We start from the raw sequence: 11247 nt of genomic DNA on the forward strand, positions 1-11247 counted from the left end.
CGTAGATCCCAGAAAGCTCCGAGCTCGCAAGTGTTCTGGGACTTATTAATGGAGCGGCTTCTAGATTGCGTCTAAATCCATTCAAAGCCAAGCACTTCGGATCTCTAGGTTCGTAGATTCGAACCCTTTCTAGCCTGAGCTCAAATAGGTCTCTAGGTTCGTGGTTCTGAACCCTTTCAAGATTAAGCCAATACCTCGGCTAATGGATCTCCTCCGAGGGTTTCATCTCTTTTGAAAGCAATGGTTAACCTTGTGGAACACTCGTATCATATGGGCCTCCTCAGAGTACCCAAATGTCTTCTCTCACTCCACTCTTGCAATCGAAGAAGAGCTACAGCCTTTCAAGCAATATCAGAACCGTCTTGCTACCTTGGATTATATCATGGCACTAGAAAGTGATGTTTTTGTTTACACATATGATGGGAACATGGAAAAGGTAGTGCAAGGGCATAGATGGTTTGAAGGATTTCCAAAGACCATAAACCCCGACAGGTACATTGTCTTAGGCTCTTTTCTATTCATACTTTCACCTTTAAATTGTAAGTTAGATTACTAATATTTGACACTTTATCATTTTCAAAAAAAATTTTGTTAGATTGATTGATCATTCGGATGAGGGTGCTATGTCTTGGGAAAAGTTTTCTTTAGAGGTTAAGAGGTTGCACTCGGATAGACTTGGAGCACCATATCTTAGACTGCTGGGAGAATCACCAAGGCTAGAAGAGAATTTTTATGTAAATCCTTTTCTTGGTTGTGTCTGTAATAGTTCTGAGGAGCAACTTGACTATAGACCAAATTTATCGGTTGCTTCACAAAGATAGTGTTTCAGTTTTAGTTAGAAATATAAATTTGGCCTCTCCTGTTAAGTATACGAACCCTATGCTTTGAAGGTGGCCAATATGGGTTTTCAAAAGAAACTGCATTTTTCAGAATTCAGGAGTGGTGATGGCAGCCAACTGGACAGAGGAGAGTCTCGAGGTTAATTTGATTGTTCCAGAAGCAAGTTTCAGTTTTGATGTACAAAATAGATAAAGAACATACATGGGAAGAAGTAGAGAAGGTTATAGATCATTGATAATAATGCACACAGGTCAGTTACAAAGCATAGTGAAACTCTCTATGTGAATGTGGAGTACTTCCAAGTTCATAATCTATTCATTATTCTTTCTTTGATTGTCAAAATTCATTTGTTAAATAAGGCTTTCTCACAAAGTTGGATGTAATATTTGATTAAATATCATAATAGAAAGTTCTTCCACATTTGTCAAAATTATTTTCTTTTGTCATGATTTATACGTTGCTCAAAATGATAGATGGTTTGTCTAGTAAGAAATTGTGATGGTGGCTTTGAATCTTCCTTTTCCTCTCTTATACATTCTTCATGTGCAAATGCAACATTTGGGGTGTTTATAGATCAGGTTTAGTGACTATGTTGAGAAACAAACAAGTTTGGTGTCTCAATATCGACTAATCCAACATTTTAGTTTTAGGTTTTTATACCCCAAATTTACTCCACTTATTCTTCTTCTTCTAGTATTTTATGTGCATAATGTAGCTCAGGTTTCTAAAATGGTGTGCATAATGCAGCTAGACAATAAGAATTCGGCTTCATTATATCCATGAGACAAATTGTTAAAAGCGACAAAATAACGAGCCATTGAAACATTCATTCCATCCAAACAAAGAGCCAAGATGTTCAAAGTCATCCAACAACAAACAACTTTTTCTTGCACATACATAAACTAAATTATCATGCATCAATGTCAAGAACAAAACAAAAGCAAAATAGATGACAAAGTATGCAACTAAATTAGGAAATCACTCAATCACAAACCCCCCAAAACACTAGAAAATCACTTAATGGGTAACAAGACTTCATTAGTCCTAAAAGCAGGTAAAGTCTAAGGAGGGTTGTACCTAGCCACCAAGAACTCCTCAATCACCTTATACCCATCTCTCTCCAACCCTTTCCTCAGCTTCTCTACCTTCTTCACCACCACCTCCTCTGTCACCACACCACCAAACTTCACCACCCCATACTTCCTCTTCCCCTCCTTCCTAATCACCACCCTCTCGTCCACCGGCCTCGGCGCCTCCTCCGGCTTCCTATACTTCTCTGGCAATATAAACTGCATAGTCATCATCTTCTTCTCCTTATCCTCCACTTCCTTCGTCACCACCGGAGCTGTCATCGGAATCTTCTCCGACGACGATTGGGTTATCATTGGAGCTATCATTGTGATCTTCTCTGGCATGGAATTCCGGGGATTTCCAACAACGCCAATGTAATTGGCGAGGGTCATAAAATCGCCGTCTTTGTTGCCTTTGAAGTGGGTTGAATCGTATGTGACCTCGGCGATCACTGAGAGAGAGTATTTGCAGATCTCGTAGTCGTCGGTGGATTTGATGAGTTCGAATTTGGAGGTTTCAACATCGATTTTTTCGAAAACTAAGCCCATTTTTTAGGAATTTGGATGTTTTGAGAAGTGGGTTTTGTGATTAAGAATTGGATTTTGGTGTGTGAGCTATGAATTGTTGTGGGTTTTGTAGAGGAGAGTGGATGAGTTGCGTTTGGATTTGGTGTGAAACTTTTTTCGAATTGTAGAAGTGGAATTGAGAAAGAAGAATACATACTTGGGTGAAGGGTTTCAATGTGTGGCGGGAAATAAGGGATCGATATGTGGATTTCATTTTCCCATGGTTCACTCATTAGCATTTCCTAGTTTAATTTGTGAAGGCAAAAAAATTATATTTGTAACTATTTCCTAGGATAACACTTGGTTTGTTTGCACCTAAAACATATGTTTTACGGATATTTTCTTTTAGAAAAAATATTTTTATACATTTGAGAGTGGTGGTTGTGGTGGAGGAACGAAAGTGAAGGTAAAAGAAGAGGCACGGTGGTGGAGTGGCGGTGGTAAAACGAAAGTAAAGGTCAAAGAGGTGACATGGTGGTAGAGCGGCAACGGCGATGATGGTAGGTGGCTGTGATGATTGTGTGATGTGATATTAACAAAATTTTATTCTGAAAAATGTTTTTTATATTTTAAAGGTTGAAAATATTTTTTACTCACATAGACTTATTTTTCATTGATTATAAAAAACATTTTTTCAAATTAATTTATGTTTTTTATTGTATCAAATATCAAAAAATAAATAAAATATCTTCCTCCTAAACATATCAGGTGTAAATTTTTATTTAAGTTAAAATTAAAATACAAAACTTTTTTTTGTGCAAGCACAAACGTGAAACACAAGTACAATGGATGGCTATAATCCTTGCTCAAATTCAATGTACAATTTTTAATTATATAATATGATAATAAATATAGAAATATGAAAATCTCAAATTAAAATTATATGGTTTACAATGCATTGAAAGTAAAAAAATTGTTGAAAATACTGCTCTATTGAAAAATGATTGTATAGGTGTAACACGCCCGCGAGGGAGCCCGCGCTACAGTTCGGACTCTCGATTTGTGTCACGGTTCTTATTCTGAACCAAAGAGTCCAAATCTGGCAAATCGTTTTGAGAAACAGATTTTTGAAAAAGTAGTGCCAAACATGGACTGCTTTGCCAGATACAGAGTCGCCACCTAAATATTTTAAAATGGGAGAATTTAGGAAACCCTGACTCGGTGCCGAAGGCCACATGTCCGTCATCACCGGAGTTGTCTCGGCTCGGGAGCTAGGGTACGATTGGGGAAGGTCAGCTATGAGCACTCCCTCTCGCCCGGTCCGAAGACCGGCCTCTACTAACCGTGATATCTGATTTTGAAAACTTTATGTGTTCTTATCCCAATTATTAGCCTAGAATTATTATGTTATGCGCACAGCAAACAAGTATAGACTAGATTGTCTGATTTGGAAACAAGCATTGCACATCCGTTTGTTTTGAAAAATGCTTTGGAATTTGCTACTCGCAAGTAGGCTAAAACACGGATTTCAACGAGTTTTTTCAACTCAAACAATCCAACCTTCACCCACAGGCATTAAAACAGTTTTATCACATAAGCATTTAGCCGCATGGCAAACATGCTGTCATGATAGCATTCACACTCATGCGATATGCTAAAGCAGGAAAATACTTACACAGTACTCCATGCCAAAACAATAAACTAGTTAGCAAACATGCATGTCCTAGTTCATGTTAAAAAAATGGCTAATGCAACGCATACACGATGTATTTAGAACAGGCTCGACTAACCTAAGCATGGCATGTGAAATGCGATCAATTGATGCACGTATTCAATTTGGAATTGAAGTACAAATGCAGTTAGCATGATGTACCGAGCCCGGTGCATGCAAGACAAATGTATGGATGCACGCATGCATAGCATGGGGTATGCTAATTTAAACATGACCTATTACTAACCATCAAAGCAGGTAAGTAAAAGGAAAGAAAGAAGTGGGGGTTGGAAGACATGCACACACTCACCCACACTTATTACAGATTTGCCCTCGCCCGGAGGGACCAAATAAATATTACAGATTAATTAACTACGCAAGCTAATTAAATATTACAAATTGCTTAATCAGTTAACAAACTAATTAATCTAGGAAAACAGTAAACCGCCTCGGGAGAAGAGCCGGATGCAGCGCATGCTCGGGTCCTGCTCGGAAGTGCATCGCCATGCATAGTTCGCCTCTGTTTTCCTTCCTTTACTCCTCTGGAGGCTGCCAAAACCTCAGGACTGCTTCTCTGGACATTAAGGAGTGCCACCGGCTAAATAGGATTGCCACCGGCAGTGTGGTGCAGTCACCGGCACAAAATTAATTCATCGGCTTGTGATTTACTGCCGGTATACTGCCGGTCGGCAAAGAATGCCTGCAGAACCTGCAACTCACAGCAGCAGAGGACATAACTTGCATAGCAATACAATTCAAGCATATATGCACCAATCATGTCCTTTATCATGGTAATGACTCAAAGGGGCATGTATCTCGATTCTCGGACCACCGATCACGCATTTCCATGCATGATGGCCCAAGTGATCAAGTGTGCAACTTTCATGTCAAATGAAATGCAAACCAATCAAATAAGCCAAGGCCCAATTCCTATCACCAAGTCAAGGAACAAGGCATGCATGCAAGATGCAATGCAACCTAGGCATGCAAGCTAAGGATGCAACATGGCATGGTACGACACTTATACAAGCATACAAGCAAACATGAGGCAATGCAAACTTATGAAAAGGTGGACTTATACATGATTTAGGCAACTCTAAATAGGCCCAAAACAGCGGCCAAAGTGACCAAAATAAATGACCAAGTACACATACACGCATGCACATGTTAAAGGGCCAACACTTAGGCACAAATGAGGGGCTCTCAAGCACACTTGAAAAGGGATAATTATGGACACATGACATGCATTATAAGCCTTGAAAACATGTAGGAAATGATGCTAAATTAACCTACCCATGCAAGCTATGCATGCAACGAGGCCCAAGGACCTAAAGCATGATCATATGACTCATGAAGCAAATGACCAAATTGAATCAAAACAGTCCCAAATCATGCAAAAACAAGCCTCAAGAATCACTTAGATGGCATCCAAGTAACCTAATCCTAGAGGCATACACCATGGCATAAACATGAGGCATGAGACATCAACTCTTGAAACATCAAAAGGGTCATGGAATATAAGCATATAAGCATGCTAAGTGGACTGAAATAACATGTAGGGTGGTTTCAAACCACCGAAATGATGCAAGCAACACATACTACACATCCACATACTTGAAGCATACAAGCTCGAATACAAAGGAGCTATACTAGGCATGCCAAATCCGACCCGAACAACTTAGGACAGACCTTAAACATGGCAAAATATGCACAAAATCTTCACAAGACTAAGCCTAAAACATGCTTGAACAAAGGCTAACAACCTAAGGCATATTAAGGCAATAACAAGGCATTACATGGTAGGTATGCTAAGCATGCATGGTGTACCAAAACCAACAATAAACAGAGGCATATTATGATATAATAGGCACAAAAAACAGCCAAGGCATGGTCAACATGAAGCTTAGCTAGATGCTCCCTCAAGAGGCCAAAAATGGTCCATTTCAAGGACAACAAGGAGAGGGGGTGGTCCTCCCCTTTTGGAGACTTCAAGGCACCATCTCCACCACTGAAATCCCTCAAGATTTCAGTGGTGAAGAGGCCCAAACACCAAAGTCTCGAAACTCACTCAAAATAGCACAAAATGGGGCCTTTCAAGGCCTAAGAGGGGTCAAACACCTCCAAACCACAAAACACTCTAAACAAACAATTTAGAGGGCCTAAAAAAAGAACTTTTTTGTATTATATACCAAGCTCAAAAATGATTTTAAGATAGGTAAAAATACAATGCAAAAATGGGAAAAAATGGGACTAGATTCTTACCCTTGAAGACCCCTTCACAAATGATGCCCCAATGGCCCTCCTTGGCTTGAATCCAGCTCCAAAACTTCAAAACCAACCTCTTAGAACCTCAGTAGCTAAGTGAAGGTGAAACACTATGTGTTTGTGTGCAATAGTAAGACACAAACACAATTTAACACACACAAGAGGGAGATATAGAGATAAAAAGTGTATGGTTTCTAACCCTAGAACTCAAAACCCTAAAAAATGGCTGTCTAAGCTCTCTAAAATATCTCAAGTGTCTAACCCTTGCAACAAGAGAGAAGACTCTCTCTTATAGAGCCTTTTGTCTTGTAAAGCTTACAAGACAAGCTTCTCAAGAGGGAGATCCCTCCATACACGTGTATGGAGGGGAGCCAAATGCACGACAGCTGTGACAAAATATCTGCAAAAGCAGATGCACAGTAGTCGGCCGGCCAAAGATGCCATTTTGGCAAAAGGGAGTGCCGACCGGCACTAAATAGTGCCGACCGGCAATATACATTGCCGGTGGCAGCAAAAACCAGCCGGTGGCCTCTAGCCACTGCCGGTGGTGTGTGGGGATGCCTCACAAGGCATTCCCTGCCCCTCCAAGGCAAAATGCAAGTGTTTGGTGCAAAACCAGACACTAAACGGTCGAGTTCGGAGATCCTGAGACAAGGCGCGTAGCCGAGACCTCCGGGAACTCCAAACGAACACAAACATGGATAATCACCGAGTGTTCAAACGGTGACGTCCAAGTCTTGAGGACGGTCAAAAATGGGGTGTCTACAATAGGCTTTTTCCAGTGACCTTTGGACTGTCGCAAAACTAAAGTCTTTGTAATATAAATTCAATATTAATATGAATAACACAAACACGATTTAATTATTTTGGAAGCAAAAGAATTATTATGAATAGGTTTGATCTTATTATCCCTTTAAATTAGATTAGAGCATGGATGTTTAATATAATCATTCACATAAATAATGAATATTAATATTTTTTTTAGAAAAAATAATGAAATTTTTATGAACTTGAATCAAATAAATTATCCTTTTAATTTTCAATGAAAGGAAGTAAATAAACGAGATTACCACATAGTGGAGTCAAGTTACTATCCCTATTTGATAACTGTCTAATGATTTGTTCATTATATTCATTTTCATTGAATCATGTAATTATTAAATTCAACATGAAATTTTCAAAAAAGCACCACTAAATTTTTAAAAAACACGATAATTATTCATGCAATAACGGGGCCTTAGGCCCCTAACTATTTAGGCAGACTTGATCACTAGGCCCAATAGATCTCTTCAACAGCACAATTCAACCCAAACATTTGCTATCAGAATCGCAAAAGTAGGGCTCCATAAATCGCTATCCCCTTCTCTTTTTATATCAGCCTTAACAGTTTTCTTCTCTATTTTCTCTTTCAAATCACGAAGTCCCAATTTGAATCTACCTCCTCCGATAACAAAAGCATCAGTCTTTCTACGAATTAACATTATTTCACTACTAGAAATATGACTTTTTGCGCCTATTATTTTGCGCCTGATTATTTAACCATTGCAAAAAATCACTTTTTACATTAAAAAAATCACAAAATCATTTAACCCAATGGTGTTCTTAACTTAACTTTAAAAAAAAAAAAAATTAAAAAATTAAAAAAAAAAAAAAAAAATTCATCTAGACCTATCTCTCCCTTTCACTCTTGGCCCCGTTTGTTTTAGGCTATTGAGAGGGTATTGGGACTAGTAATACCAAGGTATTACTAATACCCTTGTTTGTTTGCAGAGATAGCCTTGGGACTATTAGTCCCTTGGTATTACTAATACCATTAGAAGGGGGATTGGTAAGGAGGATGTAGAGATGGTATTAGAAAATAGTGAGGGGATTAGAAATTTTTTTATTTTTTATATATTGGGATTTTTTTTTATAAATATAATGTTTAATTTTTATATTTTTTTATTTGTTTTATTATTTTATATAAAAATAATTTAACAATTCCTCATTATTAATCCCCTCATTATTAATCCCCTCATTAACAATCCCCTCACTATTAATCCCCTCACTATCAATCCCCTCCATTCTATCTCCCAAAACAAATTATTTCCCAAATTTGTCTCCAACGGTGGTGTAGCTCATTTCCTGTTGTTGCCTAATCTCTCTTTCTCTCTCCTCTCTCTCGCTCGACTCTCTCTCGCGTGAATCTCACTCTCACGTGATGAAGATTTGAATCTCGCTTAAATCTCACTCTCACTTGATGAAGATTTCGATCAGACGCGATGAAGATTTGAATCTCGCTTGACTATCACTCTCACGTGATGAAGATTTTGATCGGCTGTTGATGAAGATTTCGATCGATTCATAATCGATAAGTTACTTTCTATGTATAAATCCAACTCTCTGTCTCTCTCGGTAATCTAGCGTGTTTGTTTCATGCCTAGTTGCTGAATTTCTGTGTTGATTTCGATCGTTCTTTAATTTGTGTTATTGATTTATTAGGTGATTCATCTTGTTTTTGCTAATTTAAAGTTATACAAATAGATAGAGACATGATTTCGGTGATTGATCTTGTTTTTGCTAATTTGTTGGCTTATTTCTGGTGTTTTACCAGATTCTATGAATGAATATTAATCATAGAATATTAATCAAAAATTGATAAATAAATAAAAATGAATATGATAATAGGACTGACATCATTTAAAACTAGAATTTAGTGTCTATTGCTCCCACAAGGACTGGTCCTCTATAAAATCTACCAAGAAAGCTTTAGGTTCGTTCACATTCTCTCTCTATTAGAAATCAGTATTTGGACAAAGCTCAAGTCTCTCAAGTGGCCAAAGGCTTTAAAATTAGGAGTACTTACTACAACTTTCAAAGCTTTCAAATGCCAATCTTCATTCTGTTTGATCTCTCTATTCTTCTTCTTCTACTATCACTATCATCATCATCATCATCATTAGTGCCAGCAATTGCAAATGAAGAAGGTAACTAATTAAGCCTTGTCGTAGAATTTAGTAATTTATACTAATATTATTTCATATGATTATGTATATCATAAGCTATTTTGAAGAGTGAAAAGCCCTTTTGAGAAGTAAATGGAATAAAAATCTTAAATTAAACTAGTTGCTTGGTGACCATTTTGAGAAGCTCTCCTGCATGAATACATTTTCGGTTGCGTATGGGATACCTACAATTTACTCACAAGCTACAGGTATACCAAACTAAACTAAGCCTTGAGTCCTAATCACATAGGGTCAGTTATATGAATCATTTTTTGCCATTTTGCTCTAGTGCGAGTTGATTGATTTTCATTTTGACTTGAAACATACATAATGACATAACAGAGCCCATTTTAGGAAATTTGATAATGGTACAGCATGGTAGTTAGTGACGTCTAGTATACAATCTTGGAGTTACCTATCACAAGAAAGAAGAAAAAATTTGAAGTTTAGGATTGAGTAAGGTGCAATGGACCATTCGAAAAGAGGCCATAGAGCTGTGTATAGGGACCATAGAACTGTATGTCAGTCGTAATCACTTTTCATCTCTTTAGGTGGTTTCTGGAGCCTTAAGTTGAAAATAATACCCAAACTGCCTCAGGATCAAATAGTCATGAAGGCCTATAAATATGAGACTAATGCCCATAACTTTTTTATAATATATATATATATATATAATATATTGGTGCTATAGTTATGATGCTTTAGGCAACCTTGTGAAGAGATTTTAAAGTATGACCATATGCATGTAGATGCCATTTGATCTAGTCTGACATTCTCTCTCTATTAGAAATCAGAATAAAACCTTTCAATTTTGAGTAGTTATTATTCCTGCTTTTATTGATTGATCAATCAAAGGGTTTGCATTTTTGGTATTCCTTCTTCTTCCTCAAGTGTTATATTCCTTCTCTTTTGACACCTTTTGGCACATTTACTTTTTTACAGTTGGTATTTGTACCTCAGTAGTTTTCTATACAAGTTAATAAATTTTGAAGGATTCTCATGAGATGAGCATCAGATGATCTAAGCCATACGATTGATGGGTTATGTTGATACGTTTCACTGACCCAAAATCCATGCAATGTTTTTGAAAATAATAGAGTTAATTACACTTATGTCCCCTAAGATTAAAAGAAAATAGCTCACTTGTTTGGCTATTATAGTGAATCGACGGTGCAGGGTCAAATATTGAAATTTGTTATGGTCTTTAGATTTTAGATAATGCTATATCATATAGCTAATAGGATTAGTGGACTTGGCAATAGGTTTGAACAATGTTTCAGAATGAAAATGAAATTTATTTATTGTCTCTATTTTGCTCATAACCAAAATGAGGCAGTACTCCTAACAGGGCTACTTGTACACCCTGGAAATTTTGGAAGTACTCCAAAATAGAGCACAATGTTTCAGAATGAAAATGAAATTTATTTATTGTCTCTATTTTGCTCATAACCAAAATGAAGCAGTACTCCTAACAGGGCTACTTGTACACCCTGGAAATTTTGGAAGTACTCCAAAATAGAGCACCAAATGGGGCAGTATACTCTACACCACAGACCAGTAGCCATACACCCATTGGAAATTGTGGAAGGAAGCTATCCTTGATAACCTCGTAGTAGGGAAATCTGGTGACTATAGTGAAGAAAATTACCTTTTTGACCACTCTAGGTTGGTTTCTCAAAGTGCTCAAAATCAAAAGCTTCTAGAAAGCACAGATACGGATACGGATACGTGGTACAGATACGTGGTGCTGTAGCACAGTTGCTTACTTTTAGACAAATTCTTGACTCAAATTCTTAAAATTTCTGTTGCAGGGTGTTCTTTATGCAGTTAGCATCACTGATTTTTCCAGCTGAATTAGAAGATAATCAAG

At 37.4% G+C, this 11247-nt stretch overlaps 1 protein-coding gene across 1 annotated transcript; it reads right to left on the reverse strand.

Annotated features, from left to right (window-relative positions):
• Nucleotides 1-1647: 1647 nt before the first annotated feature.
• Nucleotides 1648-2688, reverse strand: LOC114258366 (uncharacterized). Its single transcript, XM_028198332.2, has one exon. The coding sequence runs from the start codon at nt 2457-2459 to the stop codon at nt 1902-1904; it is 558 nt and encodes a 185-aa protein (XP_028054133.2). The 5' UTR covers nt 2460-2688; the 3' UTR covers nt 1648-1901.
• Between the last annotated feature and the right edge of the window lie 8559 nt (nt 2689-11247).

The sequence above is a fragment of the Camellia sinensis genome, chromosome 2 (genome assembly GCF_055761805.1).
Source record: "Camellia sinensis isolate YWXY chromosome 2, ASM5576180v1, whole genome shotgun sequence".
Lineage (NCBI taxonomy): Eukaryota > Viridiplantae > Streptophyta > Magnoliopsida > Ericales > Theaceae > Camellia > Camellia sinensis.

Excerpts from the sequence above, each read along its gene's own strand:
- LOC114258366 (XM_028198332.2), bottom strand. The coding sequence starts at position 2,459 with ATGGGCTTAGTTTTCGAAAAAATCGATGTTGAAACCTCCAAATTCGAA.